At 46.0% G+C, this 21,213-nt stretch overlaps 3 protein-coding genes, 1 long non-coding RNA gene and 1 pseudogene across 6 annotated transcripts; 4 read left to right on the plus strand and 1 right to left on the minus strand.

Annotated features, from left to right (window-relative positions):
- The first annotated feature begins 1,153 nt into the window (after positions 1-1,153).
- LOC136550234 (cysteine-rich receptor-like protein kinase 6) lies at positions 1,154-3,038 on the plus strand (annotated as a pseudogene).
- A 5-nt stretch (positions 3,039-3,043) lies between these two features.
- Positions 3,044-3,754, plus strand: LOC136549003 (norbelladine synthase-like). The gene is made up of 2 exons (XM_066540327.1): positions 3,044-3,227; positions 3,450-3,754. The coding sequence occupies exons 1-2, from the start codon at positions 3,044-3,046 to the stop codon at positions 3,752-3,754; spliced, it is 489 nt and encodes a 162-aa protein (XP_066396424.1).
- A 5,842-nt stretch (positions 3,755-9,596) lies between these two features.
- Positions 9,597-16,587, plus strand: LOC136550232 (cysteine-rich receptor-like protein kinase 6). Its single transcript, XM_066541732.1, has 8 exons — positions 9,597-9,734; positions 9,930-10,660; positions 10,910-11,017; positions 11,115-11,290; positions 11,369-11,579; positions 11,673-11,910; positions 15,332-15,482; positions 15,760-16,587. Exons 1-8 carry the CDS (start codon positions 9,676-9,678, stop codon positions 16,054-16,056), a joined length of 1,971 nt encoding a protein of 656 aa, XP_066397829.1. The 5' UTR covers positions 9,597-9,675; the 3' UTR covers positions 16,057-16,587.
- Positions 10,884-21,101, minus strand: LOC136550235 (uncharacterized). Its single transcript, XR_010782183.1, has 3 exons — positions 20,950-21,101; positions 15,850-15,971; positions 10,884-11,000 (listed from the first exon to the last, which is right to left on the minus strand). It is a non-coding gene; the product is annotated as an uncharacterized lncRNA (long non-coding RNA).
- LOC136550233 (cysteine-rich receptor-like protein kinase 10) lies at positions 16,743-20,464 on the plus strand. Of its 3 annotated transcripts, none has more exons than XM_066541734.1 (7): positions 16,744-16,909; positions 18,564-18,665; positions 18,750-18,931; positions 19,152-19,365; positions 19,444-19,681; positions 19,831-19,984; positions 20,095-20,464. In XM_066541734.1, the coding sequence occupies exons 1-7, from the start codon at positions 16,900-16,902 to the stop codon at positions 20,374-20,376; spliced, it is 1,182 nt and encodes a 393-aa protein (XP_066397831.1). In that variant the 5' UTR covers positions 16,744-16,899; the 3' UTR covers positions 20,377-20,464. The 3 variants fall into 3 exon arrangements, with proteins under 3 accessions (XP_066397832.1, XP_066397831.1, XP_066397830.1); XM_066541733.1 differs by lacking the exon at positions 16,744-16,909 and adding an exon at positions 16,916-18,361; XM_066541735.1 differs by lacking the exon at positions 18,564-18,665 and having other exon boundaries at positions 16,743-16,909.
- Positions 21,102-21,213: the final 112 nt, after the last annotated feature.

The raw sequence follows: 21,213 nt of genomic DNA on the forward strand, positions 1-21,213 counted from the left end.
CACCCTTGAAAATATTTGTGAAAATATGTTAACACACGTAGCACTTGGGAGCAAGGGTAAGAAACTTCATCGGCGGAGTGTCCGCCCTGTACAGAAAAGACAGGTTTTAACAGAGTGCATCGGACACTGGCCTCAACTGGATCGGAGCGTCCGGTCAATGGAAGCAGTGAAGACGCTAGCGTCGGTCTTCGACCGGACGCTGACGGTGTGCGTCCAGTCCTGCTGATATGGCAGTGCACAGAGAAGAGGGTGATTGATTGGACGCTGGGTGAGTCCGGTCAAGGGTAACCGGACGTGTTCGATCACGAAAAATTGTCTTTGGATGCTTACTGAAAGTGACCGGACGCTGGGGTCCTGCGTTCGGTCATTATCAACTGGACGCGTCCAGTCACGAATGGAACCTTACTGGAAACGACCGGACGCTGAGGTCCTGCGTCCGGTCACTTCGAAGCAGCGCGTCCGGTCACAACTTAAATGTACTGATGACCGTTTAGATCGAGCGATCAGCGTTTGAAGCAGTTGCCACGTGGCATGCATCGCGCAACTGGACACTGGGGTCCAGCGTCCGGTCGATCTGACCGGCACGTCCGGTCGTCCTGATTTTCAGTAGACTAAGGATCCAACGGCTCTATTTCGTGGGGGCTTCTATTTAAACCCTATGGTCGGCTCAAGCTCACTCTTTTGGCTATTTATATTGACACAACAACCTTGTGAGCTTAGCCAAAGCCCTTCCACCAATCTTCATTATTGATTCATCATTATTGTGAGATTGAGATAATCTAAGTACATTGCTTGAGTGATTACATCTAAAGGTATTTGATATTCGTGTTTCGCTGCGATATTCATTTATTGTTTTTGATGATTACCATCACCTAGACAGCTTGAAGCAACGAAGGACTGGGACGAGTTGGAGGAGTCATCAAAGTTTCCACCGGCGCGTCTGGACAAACGAGGCGAATAATTTGGCCTACAATGTGCATGTAGACTTGCAGAATTCCACTAAAGAAAAGGTGGACTTGCAGAGTGCTCTGCTACATCTACATATGTGTAGGAGTAAGTGCGCTAGCTCGTCCAGAACGGTTGTTTTCTTCTTCTTCTTCTTCTTTTCTTTTTCTTTCAGTTTTGCCCTTTTCTGATAGGAATTGTGTAGCGCTGTGGTCAACATTTTAATTAGTAAAGTTACCAAGAAAAAACTACTAGTACTATCGATGTCAAATCTACTAGCGCTCGCAATTCTCCTCCTCTCCAGCACACCGGCGCCGACGGCCGGTGACCAGTCCTTCTGCAACGATGCCCCGTACAAGCGAGACAGCACCTACATGTCCAACCTGAGGTCGCTCGCCGGAGCACTGGTCGGGGACGCCGCGAGGCTGCACTCGGCCACCGGCGCTGCCGGGAAGGACCCTGACAGGGTCTACGGCGCCGTGCTCTGCCGGGCGGACTCCGCGGGTGCTGACTGTGCCAGGCGCCTCCGGGATGCCCTTGCCGCCATCGACGGCGACGGCCGCTCACCTTGAGCGCTCCACAGGGACGTGGCCGTCTACTCCGAGCTGTACCAGCTCCGTTTCTCCGACCGGAACTTCCTCGCCAACTTCAGCAACACGCCGGAATGGGTCGACGTCACGAACCCAGACCTCGTGCCGCTCGCCGTGGCCGCGCAGCTAGACGAGCGGGTCATGGAGCTGTTGGGCGCGGTTGCTGACGCCGCGGCAGGGCGACCGGGCAGGTGGGCCGTCGGCGAAGCACCGTGGTCATCGTCCGGGGACAGGGACCGGACGGTGTACGGGCTGGCGCAGTGCACGCGGGACATGCCGCCGGACCACTGCCGGGCCTGCCTTGATGGCGTCATGGCGGAGAAGCGACGCAAGATCGGCAGCGGCAAGATGGGCACGCCGGTCTTCGGGGCGCGGTGCACCTTGCGGTATGAGATGGACCTGCTGTTCTTCAACGTCACTGCCAACAGCAAGACGGTCCTACGTAAGTTCCTGCCTAAGCATGTCCGGTATTCAGCATGAAAAATCTGAAAGAAAAAATTGGTTTCTTCTACTATTATGCATTACAAACCTGAAGGTCGTCATGCTTGTTACCAAGATGAGTTATTTCTGAAACCTCCAAGAATTCAGCTGGCTACCTGAAGTAGAGTTAATCAATCTGGAATGCATATCGGCACTCCAAAAGTTTTTCAGAAGTTGTTAAACCCCCATCAATGATCATTTCGTGTATCATGTCCAGGGAAGAAGAAAGACCGTGTGCGTTCTTCATCGTTGCAACAGCTCGTAACTAATGGAGCTTTGGTTGTATATAGAACTAACATGTTTACTATCATCTTTTCCATTATATGTAGCGAATGAAGTTGTATCATATTCTCTGTTTGGTTTTGCGTGCACGTTATTGTCATAGTGAGAACTAATTGTATATGTGTGTTTTTCTTGTCTGACGTTGTTATAGTGACCAAAATGTTACCATCAGTTTGTACCCAAACAAATCATCATGCCGTAAAGAATTACTACTCTTGATCTGCATAAGTCAGATCTTGACATACTTCTCTAATAATGCAGTGTGGTTGAGACCTATCTATCAAGGCTACACAAATGCAGACTCTGACCCAAAGATGCCGGTGAACAGACGAAAAATAAAAGAAACGGTGAGGTGATGCTCTATGGAGGCAATTGCGAATATTAGGGATCCAACACAATTGCGAATATGTTGTAGATATTGATGGCCTGAGACTCATTATCATTTGAATATTTTGTGTCAACGCTTGCTCCACGGTCTGGGGCTCTGGGCTGCTAGGGCGCGCAAATCACGCGACAATTCGTCTGGAGGGGCAACCACCAAGACACTCCACAGATGCAGCCAAATGACAGCCTTGCTCTGGCCGTTGGAGATGCCAAGCAGAGAAGATATCTTTCAGTACGCTGGCTTGTCTATATATATATGTACACCGGAGAGCTTGCACAGGCGGCACACCTAACGCATACACCACAGCTCAGACAATAGAATCATCACGCAGCACAGCAGCTGAAAGGCCGAGGAACTAGCAATGAAGGGGAGCAAGGTCCATGAGCACGAGACCGACGTCCCCGCCTCCGAGCTCTGGGCGATCTACGGCACGCTCTGCGCCGCGGAGCTCCTGCCGCAGCTGCTCCCGCAGCTGCTCACCAAGGCGGACCTCGTCAGCGGCGACGGCGGTGTTGGTACCATCTTGCAGCTAACATTTCCTCCTGGTGAGAGAAACTTTATTTGTATATATAAGGACACGTATATATGCCATAATCTTTGATGTTGGATATGCTAGCCCTGTTCGTTTGTCTTACGAGCCGTACTATTTCAGCGAACGAACAATGCTTTTCTCTCATAACAAATCCGCGAACAGTATTTTTAGCCATGGCTTTTCAGCAAAGTGAACAGAGAGTAACATTTAAATTGCTCTGCTCTGCTCTTGTTAGGGATCCTGCCTGGGCTCCAGAGTTACACGGAGAAGTTCATCAAAGTTGACAACGAGAACTATACCAAGGAGGCAGAAGCCATTGATGGCGACATTCTGAAGCTGGGGTTCCTGGCTTACATGATACGGGTTGACATCATTTCCAAAGGTCCCAACTCGTCGGTGATCAGGTCGACTATCGAGTATGAGATTGATGATGCGCAACCAGAGGTTGAAGCTATGGTGAGCACGGCACTTTTGGCTGCAGCTGCTGAGAAATTTTCCGAGCGTGCTAAGGAGAAGAAGGTCTCTCAAGCAACCTCTTAGGAAAAAAAAATCTCAAAAGCGGAGTTTATGTTTATTTTCGATCATGCAAAAGGTTTATACGTCTTTATATTAAGGTAGAAAAATATTTAATACATCACGTCTTAACGGCGCCCTAGGTGATCAGAAGAGTAATGCATGGACGCTCGGACCCTCCATATTGTACTTCAAGCTTTGTTGTTACATTGAACACTAATCAACCCGACTTGTGGACCTGGCTAGTAGGCCTATGCCCGGGCTGCCGAGCAACGGCGGTGCTGCTTGCGCTGACCCACGTCGTTGTCCGGTGGGAATAACTCACGTAGCGCCTGCGTATTACCGGGGTCGCCGCTGTAGATTTCGTCGTACACCATCAGGGCCGACGTCGATGGCGATGACATTCCGCTGGTTAGTCCCAGACGCTTCAAAACAAGGTAACCTCGCTTGGACGCCGAGTGCGATATGCTCTGCGCCGCTATCATGAGAGACAAATGGACTACAGTTTCAGCGCTTTTGTGTTGCGTTTCAAATATATATACCCCTACGTTGCAGTGAAATGGGAACCCTGATGGTACAAATCACAAATACAGTTTGTTTGGTTCGGTCTATCACAAGAATATATCAATCTCGAAGAAAGCTAAAAACAAAGTCCAATTGGCTCGTTAGTCCAACATCGGAGATTGTCAAGATTGATCAACAATTCAGTATATATTATCAGCATGTTCGCTTGGTCGTAAACGATCGTGGATTATAAGCGAGAATAGTATTTTTCTCTCACATCAAACTAGCCAGCAGTAATAATTCACGATCGTTTCAGCCGAAACGAACAGGTTGTATGCGTGTTTATGCAGTCACATATGAGAACTTAGATTTAATCCGTGCAAGTGTGATTTATTTAGTTGTTTAGCATTGTGTTTTTAATAATTATGAAGTTACTATGCAGAGAAGTGGAGACATTGCATCTCTTTTTTTTCAGAAGCATGATATAATCAAGACTTCATGTCCCTCGAAAAGAGCATCTGCTAAAGAAGTCAGATAAGTAGTATTGTAAGTCTATTACTCAATTTTATATCTATATTTTGAATGGCGGGAACGGTGTTTGAACTATTTATAGTGTAATTTGTGTATGTTTTCACCTTAGTCTTCAAATTTTAGATTTATCATGCTATCTAGTGTATATGTACTGAATCATATAATTCTTACCCAATTGCTAATTTTTTTTTTTGAAACGGAACCGGCAGGAGAGCTACCTATTGTATTAAAAAGAAGGGAGCCTAGAAAGGCACTGTACAAGCATATACAAATGTTTACAAGAGGGCAAAAGACCGACACGCTCCACCTCATGTGGCCTCAAATCACATGCGCAATAATAAATTGGAGATATGCTTTGCTCCCGCCATTGCCCACAAGCCAGCCTCTTCCTTGATCTTCTAGAGGAGATGCATTGGTGCGGATTCTTTGCGCTCAAAGATTCTTGTATTTCTTTCTGTCCACACCTCCCAACAAACAAGAATGATAATGGAGCGCAGCCCTCGCCTCGCCGTCGACGGTGTTCAATCTAGGTTTTCCCACCAAGTTTGTACGGAGTCTCCTAGCACCCAGATGGAAGGCCGCAGGTGTTCGTTGCCTAGCCACATTGCAATGCCCTCCCAAATGCACCTAGTGTAACGATAGTCTTGAAAGAGATGGACTCCAGATTCTTGACTGTGTCTGCAAAGAGGACACACACCATTATTTGGCCATGCTCGCGCTTGTAGTCTATCGGAGGTCCAGATTCTGTTTTGGATGGCGAGCCACCCAAAGAACTTGCATTTTGGTGGCGCCCAAACTTTCCAAATCAGTTGTTTGAAATTGGTCGTCGTTGATCCAATAAATTGCACGTGGTAGGTCGATCCTATTGTGAATTTTCCATCTAGCATGAAATTCCAAATGATGTTGTCTTCCCTGTCCGATTGGAGCTGAAGGTGGTTTAGGGCGTGCCAAAGCTGAACATACTCCACGAAGTGTTGGGAAGTGAAACCTGCATGTTGTAGGTCTATGTCCCTAATCTAGGCTCTGTTGTGCAAAGCATTGTTGAGCGACTTGTTTTTATTTTTTGAAATTTGGAAGACATTTGGCGCTAGATCTTGGGGCCTTTGACCTTGGAGCCACGCACTGCTCCAGAAGGATGTTCTCCTACCGGCGCCAACTGTGATTGATGTTGCCGCAGCGAATAGGAGCCTATCAGTCGTGTCACATGGTGTGTCTGAGTTGGTTAGCGGCCTTCTTTCTCCCTCCCATTCTTTCCACAGCCATCTGAGACGTAGTGCTCTTGCAAATTTTCCAAGATGTAGAATGCCGAGACCCCCAGATTCAGTTGGTCTTGTGAAACGTGGCCAATTCACTTTGCATTTCCCCCAAGTTAGCTTCTCGGATCCAGCCCAGAGGAAACTCTTTCTAAGGTTATCAATTTCCTTCAGCGTGGCTTTGAGAGCTCTTAGGGATGTGAGGCAGTACATAGCTTGGGAGGTGAGTACTGCTTTGACTAAGGTGGACCTTCCTGCATGGTTAATATTCTTGCCATTCCAAACAGTGTGCTTGCTCACGGCTTTGTCAACAAGAGGCTGAAAATTGATCCTTCGCAATCTGGTGCTTGTTAGAGGTAGCCCCAGATATTTTGTTGGGAAGCGAGCTCGTCTTGCTCGGAAATTGCTCAAGACCTCATCACCTTGACATCTTATGGGGATGACAGATGACTTCTCAACATTTGTTTTTAGCCCAGTCGCGTCCCTGAACTTGGCGAGAATTTTAGCCAGCGTAGTGGCATCCCTCTTATATGGCTTAACAAAAATTGTCGTGTCGTCCGCATACATGGATGTCCGTATGATAGTGTTTTCCCCTGAATTTTGCTAAGTGTCCCTCTTCCGTCGCAAGGTCAAGAATTTTTTGTAGTGGGTCGATTGCAATGACAAATAGCAGGGGTGAAAGAGGGTCGCCTTGGCGCAATCCTCAGCCATGCTTGATAGGTGTAGTGGGGACTCCGTTGAGCAGGACGCGGGAAGATGATGATGATAGAAGGGTAGCCACGCAGTCTCTCCATTTTTGGGGGAAGCCAAGCTTGCTCATCAGGGTGAGTAGATATTCCCATCGAACTGAGTCAAATGCCTTGGTTATGTCGAGCTTGAAAAATAGGGTTGCGGTCTTGGATCTATGGAATCGACGCACAACACATCGGACCGACATGAAGTTGTCATGGATGCTTCTTTTTTTTATGAAGGCGCTCTGGCTCTTGGAGACCAGACTGTTCATGTGAGGTGCCAGGCGCATTGCCAAGACCTTTGCAATGATCTTCGCGAAGGAGTGGATTAGGCTTATGGGCCTAAAATCCGATATCGAGTATGCCCCATCCTTTTTTGGAATAAGCACGACGTTTGGTGTGTGAGGATAGATAAATTGGAGGTGCGTAGTCGATGGAAAGCATTAGCTGCGTTCATTACGTCCCCTTTGATAATATCCCAGCATTCTTTGAAAAAAAAACCGTAAAGTCATCCGGTCTGGGTGCCTTATCAGTCGGCATCTGATTTATGGCACTCCTGAGTTCAGATTCTGTAAAGTCGTCGGCAAGCATGCCAAGATTATGCGTGGAAATTTGCAGTCTCCCCCGATTTAAATCAGCATGTCTTTGCGGCGGACGTTTCATGATATTTTGGAAGTGAACCTGGACCACCGTCACTTTTTCGGCATGTGAGACCGCCCAGCCTTGACCATTTCATAATCTTTGGATGTGGTTCTTCCTTCTTCTAGCGTTAACTCTTCGGTAAAAATATTTAGTGCCGGCCCAGCTTAATATTGGAGACACGTGAGGCTTGCCTACTTCTTGCCCTCTCAATGACTGCCAGGCCGAGAACCCGTTTTTTAAGCTTAGCTCTGAGGTCGAGTTCCGCTGGAGACAAACTTCTATTTTCCTGGGCGACATCCAAACGCAAAATGACTTCTAGAGCCATGTGCAGCTTCATTTCAGCATCTGAAATGATTCTGTTGCTCCAACCTCTTAGGTTTTGGGCTGTGATAAGCAGCTTGTTGTAGAGGATGTGGAAAGGTTCATGATGATTTGAGGTTGCTGTCCAAGCCCTCGTCACCACCTCTTTGAATTCTGGAAGTATGGTCCAGAAATTTTCGAAACGGAATGTCCTCAGCCCCCGCGGGCCACTTTGATTGGAGAGTAGTAGCGGGGCATGGTCTGATAGAGAGGTGGATAGAGCGTGAAGAACATGAGAGGTGAACGTGCAGTCCCATTCGGCATTGCAAAAAACTGTCTTGCTTCATCAATGTTGGATCACGCCTCTCATTGCTCCATGTGAATTTACGATTTTGGAGATGTATCTCCTTGAGTTCGCATTCATTCAAAGCATCTCTGAATTGCCGCATTAGCTCAATCTTCTATTATTCTTATCTGCCGCTTTGTAAATTAAGTTGAAATCACCAAGGATCAGCTAACGTGTATTATTTTCTGGCTTGATTTCCTTTAGTTCCTCTAGGAACCTTTGCCTTGCACGGTGCCTAGTTGATCCGTAGACAACAGAGAGCCAAAAATTTGTTGAGCACTCTTTAACCTCAATGTCAGCTGAGAGGTGGAACTCGCCCACGGCGCAATTGGTTAAGTGAATTGAGTCCTCATTCCATAGGATGACAATTCCTCCTCGCGTCCCAAGGACACCGGTCGTCGGCTTGAACACAAAATTACGCAGGTGATAACCACCTAGATAAGCTGCAGTGTGTTGGTCCAGAGAGGATAGCTTTGATTCTTGCAGGCATGCGATGTGGCATCTTGTAGCTGCCACCTTCTGAGCCAATTGCTAAATGGTTTTACTGAAATATACATGAACAATAACTTAATATAATGATACGTAAATACACAATGCTCTTGCGTAATCGAGAATTATACATGAACAATTTTAGGCAGGATACCCTTAGATAAAATTCGGGGGTGGGGATCCGGTACTTCAAATGGGCCTCGAGGTTGGCGAGCTTCGTACGGCGTCGTGTGCCATGTGGGGCTGTTGGCAGAGTACGTCTCCACGAAGTCCGTGGGTCCTCAAAGTTTTGCTGGTCTCAGTCAGTAGTATACTCTTATTCACCGGCCCGATGGACAAACGAGACGAATAATTTGGCGATAATCATTCGGACGTCCGTCCTTAAGCTCACGTGCCGGACGCATCCCATTCTGTTCCGATCCCATGACCCCCCCCCCCCCCCCCCCCCCCCCCCTCTCCCCACTCCCCAGCGCCCACTCCGCCCGCACTCCTCGCGGCCGTGACACCCCGCTCCCCCACGCCCACTTACTGCCGTGCCGCTCTCTAGGCTTGCTTGCGCCCATAGGACGGACGCCGCACCCGCCCTCCTCCCTTCGGCGAACTCGAAGGTGATGGGTCAGAGGCTGTTTTGCACGCCCTTTTTTGTCGTTTCTCCCGGGATATTGCAACAGGTGATTTTCGAATGTTGCAATGGGATTTTTTTGTCGTTGCAACAGATGTATTTGCGATGTTACAGCACTACTGTTTTCGATGTTGCAGCACATAATTTTTGATGTTGCAGTACATGTTTTTTCGATGTTGCAGTACATAATTTTCGATGTTGCAGTACATAATTTTCATTGTTGCAGTACATGTATTTCCTAAGTTACAATATATGTTTTTCGATGTTGCGCTACATATTTTTACGATGTTGCAGTATTTTATATTATGATGTTGCACTGTATAGTTCTTTCATATGTTTACTATATAGTTCTTTCATATATTTACGATGTTGTACTTAAAGTGTTTCGTGCTATTTGGGACAGGGGTGCGTTGGGGAGGGGAGCGGAGTCCACATTATGTTCCATTCCGCGATGAACGGGCGGTTTGTGATCCGATTCCGTGGGAGGCGGCCAGTTTGGGAAGGGGAGCGCTGGACGTCCTTGAGCTAGGATGCCCGATAATTTGGCGTACAATGTGCATGTAGACTTGCAGAGTGCTCTGCTACATGTGTAAGTGCTAGCTCGTCCACAACGGTTGTTTTCCTCTTTCCTTTTCCTTTTCCTTTTCCTTTCAGTTTTGCCCTTTTTCTGATAGGAATTGTGTAGCGCTGTGGTCAACATTTTAATTAGTAAAGTTACCAAGAAAAAACTAGTAGTACTATCGATGTCAAATCTACTAGCGCTCGCAATTCTCCTCCTCTCCAGCACACCGGCGCCGACGGCCGGTGACCAGTCCTTCTGCAACGATGCCCCGTACAAGCGAGACAGCACCTACATGTCCAACCTGAGGTCGCTCGCCGGAGCACTGATCGGGGACGCCGCGAGGCTGCACTCGGCCACCGGCGCTGCCGGGAAGGACCCTGACACGGTCTACGGCGCCGTGCTCTGCCGGGCGGACTCCGCGGGTGCTGACTGCGCCAGGCGCCTCCGGGATGCCCTTGCCGCCATCGACGGCGACGGCCGCTCACCTTGCGCGCTCCACAGGGACGTGGCCGTCTACTCCGAGCTGTACCAGCTCCGTTTCTCCGACCGGAACTTCCTCGCCAACTTCAGCAACGCGCCGGAATGGGTCGACGTCACGAACCCAGACCTCGTGCCGCTCGCCGTGGCCGCGCAGCTCGACGAGCGGGTCATGGAGCTGTTGGGCGCGGTTGCTGACGCCGCGGCAGGGCGACCGGGCAGGTGGGCCGTCGGCGAAGCACTGTGGTCGTCGTCCGGGGACAGGGACCGGACGGTGTACGGGCTGGCGCAGTGCACGCGGGACATGCCGCCGGACCACTGCCGGGCCTGCCTTGATGGCGTCATGGCGGAGAGGCGACGCAAGATCGGCAGCGGCAAGATGGGCACGGCGGTCTTCGGGGCGCGGTGCACCTTGCGGTATGAGATGGACCTGCAGTTCTTCAACGTCACTGGCAACAGCAAGATGGTGTCCCTACGTAAGTTCCTGCCTAAGCATGTCCGGTATTCAGCATGAAAAATCTGAAAGAAAAAATTGTTTTCTTCTACTATTATGCATTACAAACCTGAAGGTCGTCATGCTTGTTACCAAGATGAGTTATTTCTGAAACCTCCAAGAATTCAGCTGGCTCCCCGAAGTAGAGTTAATCAATCTGAAGTATCGGCACTCCAAAGTTCTTGAGAAGTTGTTAAACCCCATCACTGATCATTTCGTGTACCATGTCCAGGGAAGAAGAAAGACCGTGCGTTCTTCATCATTGCAACAGCTTACACTTCGGCAGTCCTCTGTACACGCTTGTTTTTCTGGCTGCTAAGCGTCTGGAGGAAACAAAAAAGTAAGCTTATTATTTTTATAGCCAAAAAAAGAAGAAAAGAGAAATCAAATGCTTTATTCTAATTTCATGTAAAACTAATGGAGAGATGCACATTTAGGGAAAATGGACTTGACGGAGGAGCCCCAGAATATGGATGAAATACTGAGGTTATGGAGGATTGAAGATGCTAGTTTAGAGTTCTCGTTTTATGATTTCTCTCAGATTGCTGATGCTACAGACAACTTCTCACCCAAAAATATACTAGGAGAGGGTGGATTTGGCCCAGTTTACAAGGTATTTCCTTGCTATAATGCTATTAGTATGTCATGCATCAATTTATGAAAAAAACTTCATATATGATGAATTTTGCAGGGAGTATTTCCTGATGGACAAGAGGTAGCAATAAAAAGACTGTCTGCTCGGTCACGGCAAGGTCTAATAGAGTTCAAGAATGAGATCCAGATTATAGCAAAACTTCAGCACAAAAACCTTGTTAGACTGCTTGGTTATTGCATCCATGAAGAAGAGAAGATGTTGATCTATGAATACCTGACGAACAAAAGCTTGGACCACTTCATTTTTGGCATGCCCTTACTATAAAATGCTCATTATTTCATAATTGTATTCATTCTCGTATGCAGAACTAACACTTAGTCTTGTGTTACATTGCTTGTAGATCCAATCAGACAGGCATCGCTTAAATGGAAGAGACGAATTAAAATAGTTGATGGTATAGCCCAGGGACTCCTGTACCTTCACAATCTCTCACGAATACGCATCATCCATAGGGACTTGAAAGCAAGTAATATCCTGTTAGACTCTGATCTAAACCCTAAGATTTCTGATTTTGGGATGGCAAGGATATTTCCATCGGATGCCACTCAAGCAACAGCCAGCAGACTTGTGGGAACATAGTAAGGGTATTATTATACTAGTTCTGTTACAACAACAACAACAACAACAAAGCCTTTAAGTCCCAAACAAGTTGGGGTAGGCTAGAGTTGAAACCCAACAGAAACAATCAAGGTTCAGGCACGTGAATAGCTGTCTTCCAAGCACTCCTATCTAAGGCTAAGTCTTTGGGTATATTCCATCCTTTCAAGTCTCCTTTTATTGCCTCTACCCAAGTCAACTTCGGTCTTCCTCTGCCTCTCTTCACGTTACTATCCTGACTTAGGATTCCACTACGCACCGGTGCATCTGGAGGTCTCCGTTGCACATGTCCAAACCATCTCAACCGGTGTTGGACAAGCTTTTCTTCAATTGGCGCTACCCCTAATCTCTCACGTATATCATCGTTCCGAACTCGATCCCTTCTTGTATGCCCGCAAATCCAACGCAACATACGCATTTCCGCGACACTTAGCTGTTGAATATGTCGTCTTTTCGTAGGCCAACATTCTGCACCATACAACATAGCAGGTCTAATCGCCGTCCTATAAAACTTGCCTTTTAGCTTCTGTGGTACCCTTTTGTCACATAGGACACCAGACGCTTGCCGCCACTTCATCCACCCTGCTTTGATTCTATGGCTAACATCTTCATCAATATCCCCGTCCCTCTGTAGCATTGATCCTAAATATCGAAAGGTATCCATCCTAGGCACTACTTGACCTTCCAAACTAACATCTTCCTCCTCCCGAGTAGTAGTGCCGAAGTCACATCTCATATACTCAGTTTTAGTTCTACTAAGTCTAAAACCTTTGGACTCCAAAGTCTCCCGCCATAACTCCAGTTTCTGATTCACTCATGTCCGGCTTTCATCAACTAGCACTACATCGTCCGCGAAAAGCATACACCAAGGGATGTCCCCTTGTATGTCCCTTGTGACCTCATCCATCACTAAAGCAAACAAATAAGGGCTCAAAGCTGACCCTTGATGTAGTCCTATCCTAATCGGAAAGTCATTTGTGTCTCCATCACTTGTTCGAACTCTAGTCACAACATTGTTGTACATGTCCTTAATGAGCCCGACGTACTTCGTTGGGACTTTATGTTTGTCCAAAGCCCACCACATAACATTCCTTGGTATTTTATCATAAGCCTTCTCCAAGTCAATAAAAACCATGTGTAGGTCCTTCTTCTTCTCCCTATACCGCTCCATAACTTGTCTTATTAAGAAAATTGCCTCCATGGTTGACCTTCCGGGCATGAAACCAAATTGGTTCATAGAGACCCGCGTTATTGCTCTCAAGCGATGCTCGATAACTCTCTCCCATAGCTTCATAGTATGGCTCATCAACTTAATTCCCCGGTAATTTGTACAACTTTGAATATCTCCTTTATTCTTGTAGATCGGTACCAATATACTTCTCCTCCACTCATCAGGCATCTTGTTCGATCGAAAAATATGGTTGAACAACTTGGTCAACCATACTACAGCTATGTCCCCGAGGCATCTCCACACCTCGATTGGGATACCATCCGGTCCCATCGCCTTACCTCCTTTCATCCTTTTCAACGCCTCTCTGATCTCAGATTCTTGGATTCTCCGCACAAAGCGCCTATTGGTGTCATCAAAAGAGTTATCCAACTGAAAGGTTGTGTCCATATTTTCACCATTGAACAATTTGTCAAAATACTCTTGCCATCGATGTCGGATCTCATCCTCCTTTACCAAGAGATGCTCCCTTTCATCCTTAATGCACTTAACTTGGTTGAAGTCCCGTGTCTTTCTCTCACGAACCCTAGCCATCCTATAAATGTCCTTCTCTCCTTCCTTCGTACTCAAATGTTGGTAAAGATCCTCGTATGCTCTACCCTTTGCCACACTTACAGCTCGCTTTGCAGTCTTCTTTGCCACCTTGTATTTCTCTATGTTGTCCACACTCCTGTCATGATACAAGCGTCTATAACATTCTTTCTTCTCCTTAATAGCCATTTGGACTTCCTCGTTCCACCACCAAGTATCTTTAGCCTCGCGTCCCCTTCCTTTGGTTACTCCACACATCTCTGAGGCTACCTTCCGAATGTTGGTTGCCATCTTGTCCCACATATTGTTTATGTCGTCTTCTTCCTTCCAAGAGCCCTCTTTGATAACCCTTTCCCTAAATACCTCTGACGTCTCCCCTTTCAGTTTCCACCACTTTGTTCTTTCAATCTTAGCTTGTTTATCCCTACGGGCACGCACCTGAAAACGAAAATCTGCCACCAAAAGCTTATGTTGAGAAACAACACACTCCCCTGGTATCACCTTGCAATCCAAGCATGCTCGTTTGTCCTTTCTTCTTGCGAGGACAAAGTCAATCTGACTACAGTGTTGTCCGCTACTGAAGGTCACTAGATGAGATTCTCTCTTTCTAAAGAAAGTGTTGGCTATCATCAGGTCAAAAGCTACCGCGAAGTCCAGAACTTCCTCCCCCTCCTGATTCCTACTACCATACCCAAAACCTCCATGAACTGCCTCGAAACCTGCGCTTGTAGTACCTACATGCCCATTAAGATCTCCTCCTATAAAAAGCTTCTCACTACTAGGTATAGCTCTAACCAGGCCATCTAAGTCTTCCCAGAACTGTCTCTTAGCACTCTCGTCGAAGCCTACTTGGGGGGCATACGCACTAATTACGTTCAAGACCATATCACCAACGACAAGCTTGACTAAGATAATCCTATCTCCTTGCCTTCTCACTCCCACCACACCATTCTTGAAGCTCTTATCAATCAAAACTCCTACTCCATTTCTATTCGCGACTGTCCCTGTGTACCAAAGCTTGAAACCTGTATTGTCCACCTCCTTCGTCTTCTGACCCTTCCATTTAGTCTCTTGAACGCATAATATATTTACACGCCTCCTAGTCGCGGTATCAACTAATTCTCTTAACTTACCTGTAAGTGACCCTACATTCCAACTACCTAAACGGATCCTAGTTGGTTCGACTAGCTTCCTTACCCTTCGCACCCGTCGACTCTGATGCGAAGACCCTTGCTCATTTTTCACTACACCCGGGCGCCGATGTAGCGCGCCACTAAGGAAGCGACGACCCGATCCTTGGTTACTTGACACCATGCCCAGATCACGACACGGCGCGTCACGGGGGTGACGACCCGGCCCTTGCCCATTTAACACCATACCCGGGTTCCGATATGGCGCGTCGCTAAGAGGGTTACGCCCCAACGATTTTCTTTCGGGTTTCATCTCCATTTAAGTGGCTAAGTTTTTACATTGGCTCGCCACGCCTAACACAACCCTCCTCCTTTACCAGGGCTTGGGACCTGCTATGCTGGGACACCAAAGGCGCCCCACCATAGGCGGAGTTATTATACTAGTTCTGTTACTTACTAATATTTCTATCAAGGCATTTGCATTCTGACTACCCACATTCTCTCCTTTTCTAGTGGATACATGGCTCCTGAATATGTATCTGATGGCCTTCTCTCGATCAAGTCAGATGTTTTCAGTTTCGGGGTCCTGCTTCTTGAGATTATAAGTGGAAAGAGGAGCTCAGGTTTTCAGCACAATGGAGAGTTTTACAACCTTCTTGAATACGTAAGCAACTAAGGACTAACAATCTGTAAAATTGGTGGAACAGATATGCTTTCCCTTATAACAAGATTGCATTATACTAACAGATCAGTTACTATTAATGGTGTATTTTTATGGTCTTCTACATTATTTCTTTCCACGAAGTATAGGGCTCAAAGTACAGGGCGGTTTCCTTTACCTCCTCCATGTTTTATTGCTATTGTCTAGCATTTGTAGCTACATCTAACAGCTAAAGATATACCATCATACACATGTAAAAAAATCATTTTTTTCTTTTCAGGCCTGGGAACTGTGGAAAGATAGGAGATCGAATGAGTTCATTGATCAATCATTTGGTGATGACTATGAAATGGAAGAGCTGATGAAATACCTTGCTGTGGCATTGCTGTGTGTTCAAGAAAAAACAATAGATCGTCCCACAATGCCTGATGTTGTTGCAATTCTTAGCAGTGATGGCATCACTTTGCCAGAACCAAAGCAGCCAGCTTACTCCTATGCAAAATTAGATGTGTCAGTAAATGTCGCTGTATTGAGTAGCAGAAATGATGTAACCATCACTACTACAAATGGCAGATAATAGAATGTGAATATACTGTTAATAAAGTGTGAGCTACAGGTCTTGGTCATCCTTCTTGTGTTAATTAATTGTAAGTCATTGTGTTCTGCGGTTTCTCACCAGTAAACCTGTGTTAGGCTGCTTTGACTATTGGTTTTACATATTTAACAAGATTTTCCTTATTATTCTATATAAACTGAGACAGCACTAATTTATATTTCAGTCCCAAAGTGTCTACCGCTGGGCATTCGTTAAAACATCAGCATGAGAATTTAGAAGACATGTTCTGGTGTGATAGTGAATCACATTCCCCCCAATAATAGACAGCATTCGTTAGATATACACCCCCACAATAGATATCATTTGTTTGGAAATATCATAAATCTAATCATGGCTGTTTTTAGTCTTTCTTTATTTTTTCACAGTCTAAGACATCAGCATGAGAATTTAGAAGACGTAATACGTATTTAAGAAGTACAACAGCATGTGGAATGTAGACAAGTCCACTGCTCACAAGTGAACAAAGTAAACTTCACATCAGGTGGAAGAATCCACAAGAGGCAGCTCTCTGGACCAGTCTTCCATGGAAAATATGGTCATGTCACCATCTTTCAATTTATGTTCAAAGAACGAGTCTTACCAATCATTTTCCACTAACAGATTGAATGGAATCTAAGCTTGGCCATTGAATTCCTTTACCAGTTTACCTCTCTGAAGACGAAACCAATACTGCATTTGGCACTCATCTGTGACCAAAGGCCATGGCGCTCTAGTTACCAGTCATTATAAAACTGTTCTCTCTCCTATTTGTCTTCCTCTCCTGCTCAGCACCATTCGTTGGCCAGACCTTCTGCAGTGATTATAATGGTGCCAGGTACACGCCAAACAACACCTACAAATCTAACCTAATCTCCCTCACTAGAACACAGTTCACCCGTGCAGTAAAGGTGCACTCAGCTACAGGAATGGTGTTGTTAATCTGGCTAGCTCTTGCTGCTTTGCCCTCCATGCGTTATGAGCAGATAGTGCTATGTTCTTTTGGCCATGTCTCCCCTGTCTAGTGACAGGAGCATGCTTGTATGGCCTAGCAGTAGCTGTAGATGGTATGGCCAGCATGGCCTTGCAATAGGAGTAGTTGGTAGAATCTTTACTACATCTTAACTTGCTATATGAAGTAAAGAGAGGCAGGCTGCACCCTTTAGTTCAGCATCACCAAGTTTTTTTGTGCTCTCTATTCTCTCTTCTTCTATGTGAGTTGAGGGAAGGCATGGGAGCTGGCCAACAATTGGCATCAAAGCCTGAGGTTGGGAGATTGATAGAGATGTTAGGCTTAGGCGGCCTTTCTCTCTCCCTGGATCGGTGTGGATGCCAACCATCCCTGACTCCCTGTCACTAGAGTGTCATCCGCTCGTGGTGCAGAAGATGGTGAGGTTGGAGGCACGGCCTACCTAGTTCTCACCTGTACCAACTACAGCAACTGGGTGGTGTTAATGAAGCTCATGCACTAGGCTCAGGAACTGTGGCATGCGGTGGATACCCACACCACAGATTAGGTGGAGGACCAGATGGCGAGCCCATCATGGCATCCAACAAGCGGTCCCAACGGAGTATGTCTTGGCGCTTGGGAGCAAGGCCATTGCAAAGCTGGCTTGGGACAGCCTCAAGTCGATGTGCATCGGCTCTGACCGTGTGAGGAAGGCAAGGGCGTAGCAGCGCCCACAGGAGCACGAGTCTATCGCTTTCCTTGATGGCAAGGTAGTGCGAGGTCTTCGCACTGCCAACATGGCGCACCACGGCTTGGTCCATGGCCTCCCGATGCTCGAGCACACCAGCAAGCTCTGCAATAGCCAACAACTGCCTCACCAGAAGCAGAGGAGACTCTCTTCCTGAAGAAGGCAAGCTACCATGTCGACGAACTGCTCGAGCTGGTGCATGGGGACCTATGTGGGACAATCATGCCGGCCACGCACAGAGGGAGGCGCTACTTCCTCCCCATGGACGGCAGCAGCCGATACATGTGGATGACACTATTGTCGAGCAAGGACAAGGCGGCAATGGCGATCGAGCACTTTATGGCCCAGTGGAGGCGGAGATGAGGAAGAGGTTGCGTGTGTTGCAAACTGATCATGGTGGTGAATTTACCTCAATCGAGTTTGCATAGTACCGTCCGGAGAAAGCTAAAAAAAGTCTAGTTGGCTCGTTATCCACCCCTATTCCATCGGCTTGTGCAAGCAACCAAATCTAGCATGCTAGGTAATGCAGCATTGGGCCTTCTTTGAGCAATGTGCAAACTTGCATAAAGGCCTGTGTGAGCAACCAAACAAGGGTAAGTTACGCTGCACAAGTCTAAATATAGACTAATGCAGCCCAGGGTAAGGGTAAGCAATCGTAGGAGCAGCTCTTGGAGCACTGATGGCATACATCAGATGCCAAAACTTCTCTTTTGGTTAACATTAATTGTTTCAACAAACGCATCAATAGAACTTTTCTCAAACTACAACTCAATGATCCTATGCATGGATTTACAGACAAAACAATTGATGTCTTCGTGGCAATTGGAGGTTTCCTAGTGGTAATATCCGTTTCTTGCTTGGCTATCCATGTATGGATCAAAACACAGCAACAGAGAGGTCTGCACTAACATAACAACAGATCAAAATGTGTGCCATTAATTAGTGCTCTCTTATATGTATAACTTCAATATTATTTTTCAGAACAAGCAATATTAAAGTTACGACGAATGTCTTCGGCAATACAAAGTGTGATAAACCTATGGAGCATGGAAGGTGGCAACTTGGGATTTTTACAGTACGATTACTCTCATATAAAAGAAGCTACAAATAACTTTTCAGTTGATAATAAACTGGGAGAAGGTGGCTTCGGTCCTGTATACAAGGTATTATGTCCTTACACCACAAATGAAGTCCTGAAGTGAATTAAACATTATGTTGTTCATACAGATATGATGCCTTCTCTATATTATATTGTAGAGATACATTCTGCAATGATGCATAATTTAATTGATATTTTTGTGACTAAATAGAATGCATATAAGTTTCCACGAGAACAAGTTATTGAAAACAGTAACTTGTTTATTTTATTTTGATCAATCGCAGGGCAAATTGAGAAGTGGAATTAAAATAGCAGTCAAGAAACTAGAAGCGTGTTCTTTACAAGGATTATTGGAATTCCAAAATGAAATTCAACTTATAGCAAAGCTTCAACACAAAAATCTCGTTAAGCTGCTGGGTTGCTGCACTAGAGGAGATCAAGAAAAGTTGCTTATATATGAATACATGGAAAATAAAAGTCTAGATTACTTCATATTTGGCAAGGACCATCTCTTCTACATGTGTAATGTTGCTTACAGTATATCAACGGTTTTGATAAATTGTACATCTTTTGCAGATAACGTGAAGGGGCAACACCTAAACTGGTCAAAACGTCTGCACATAATTAATGGGGCAGCTCAAGGGCTTCTTTACCTTCACAATTATTCGCGGTTATGTGTTGTTCATAGGGATTTGAAAGCAAGTAACATTCTCTTGGATAGTGAAATGAATCCAAAAATATCAGATTTTGGGATGGCCAGAATATTCTGTTCAAATGAGAAAGAATCAAATACTACCAGAATAGTGGGCACACAGTAAGAACATATGGATCTGTGCACTTTGAGTACATTTAAAATTCATAGAGGTGCTTCTATGAAAAAAGAGCATTGTAGCATGTCATCAACTTAATTTAAAAAATCCACTTTTTTGCATTACATTGACACTATTTAACTTCCATCCTCAGTGGCTACATACCTCCTGAATATGCTTTTCATGGGGTTTGCTCCATCAAATCAGATGTTTTTAGCTACGGGGTATTGACATTGGAAATAGTAAGCTCAAAGAGGACGGCCCAATTCTATGAGTACAATGGAAAGCTATATAATCTCATCTCATATGTGAGTGTCATTAACCTTAACGAACCCAGAACTTTATCTGTGCATGCCCATTTCCTTATAAATGCGTAACCTATCTTACTTGTTTCACAAAAAACATGTTACTTTGGCAGGCTTGGCAACTTTGGACGGACGAAAAATTAGGTGAGCTGATTTATTCTCCTCCAGGCAATGTACGTAAAGAGATAGAAAGGCACATTCATGTGGCACTCTTATGTGTTCAAGAAAGCGCAGAGCATCGACCTGATATGGAGCGAGTTGTCACAATGCTAAACAATAAAGATGTGAGCTTACCCAAGCCTATGCAGCCAGCTTACTTCAATGTAAATCCTAGTGAGGAAGAAGTTTCATCACGGAGCGTTACTATGACTATGAGTATCACGCTAGAAAGGTAGAAGCGCATTGTCATAATTTCTGAGAAAAATGCTTGTAATTATCTGCATCAAGAGGAAAATGTTTGCACCAATATAGTCATACGAGTAAGTTTGATTGTTATGCAAATTTATTAACACAACACACATTTTTACATTTTTGCTTGGATATGCAAAACACTTGTTGGGATGAACCTGAACCTGAACCTTTGAAATTTCAACCTCGTGTCTTAAACAACAAAATGGGGTGTCTGATCCTAAAACAAAGGCATTTTGAAAACCACAGTAGCAGCAGTTGCAACACAGTTTCAAGTAAAAACAGCAACAACACTACTCTGATCTTGAGTTGCTTTATTCCTAGAGTAAACTTCACAGCAGATAGTACATGACATTGATGTCCACTACCAATCAGATAAATTCATGAGAACGAACTGGCAAACTGCAATTGGGACACACATAATGGGGGTACAGTAACCGCTACCGTAGGGTGCTCTCAACTTGGGCAGCAGACGGCACTCCGCACGAGGTTAATTCCTATGAATCCCTGACTCAAATCGAAAAGCAAAAGCGAAAAAGAGGGGACTCGTAGGGCCGAACCTCGGTTCATGTGGCGCAATGTCTGTGTCAACACCCACGCGAACCTGAACCCGGAGAAGGTCGCGGCGGTAGTCCGCCGCCGTACCCGTCGCAGGCAGCGCAAGGGTGCCCGCCGTCGCTGTTCGTCACCACTCACCAGTTCCACTTCGAGCCCGTCGTCGCCACTCGCCAGTCCCATTCAGGGCCGCCTGGGCCGTGGGCTAATCGAGTTGAACCAAACGTAATAAGGGCCCAGCATGTTCTCTTGTGAGTCTTGATTGGGCC

The sequence above is a fragment of the Miscanthus floridulus genome, chromosome 4 (assembly GCF_019320115.1).
Source record: "Miscanthus floridulus cultivar M001 chromosome 4, ASM1932011v1, whole genome shotgun sequence".
NCBI lineage: Eukaryota > Viridiplantae > Streptophyta > Magnoliopsida > Poales > Poaceae > Miscanthus > Miscanthus floridulus.

Excerpts from the sequence above, each read along its gene's own strand:
- LOC136549003 (XM_066540327.1), top strand. The coding sequence starts at position 3,044 with ATGAAGGGGAGCAAGGTCCATGAGCACGAGACCGACGTCCCCGCCTCC. Across the intron at positions 3,228-3,449 it reads GCAGCTAACATTTCCTCCTG|GGATCCTGCCTGGGCTCCAG; the intron begins GTGAGAGAAACT and ends TGCTCTTGTTAG.
- LOC136550232 (XM_066541732.1), top strand. The coding sequence starts at position 9,676 with ATGCCCGATAATTTGGCGTACAATGTGCATGTAGACTTGCAGAGTGCT. Across the intron at positions 9,735-9,929 it reads CAGAGTGCTCTGCTACATGT|CACACCGGCGCCGACGGCCG; the intron begins GTAAGTGCTAGC and ends CCTCCTCTCCAG. Across the intron at positions 11,580-11,672 it reads CTTGGACCACTTCATTTTTG|ATCCAATCAGACAGGCATCG; the intron begins GCATGCCCTTAC and ends CATTGCTTGTAG.
- LOC136550233 (XM_066541733.1), top strand. The coding sequence starts at position 18,292 with ATGCAGCATTGGGCCTTCTTTGAGCAATGTGCAAACTTGCATAAAGGC. Across the intron at positions 18,666-18,749 it reads CAAAACACAGCAACAGAGAG|AACAAGCAATATTAAAGTTA; the intron begins GTCTGCACTAAC and ends ATTATTTTTCAG. Across the intron at positions 18,932-19,151 it reads GCTTCGGTCCTGTATACAAG|GGCAAATTGAGAAGTGGAAT; the intron begins GTATTATGTCCT and ends GATCAATCGCAG.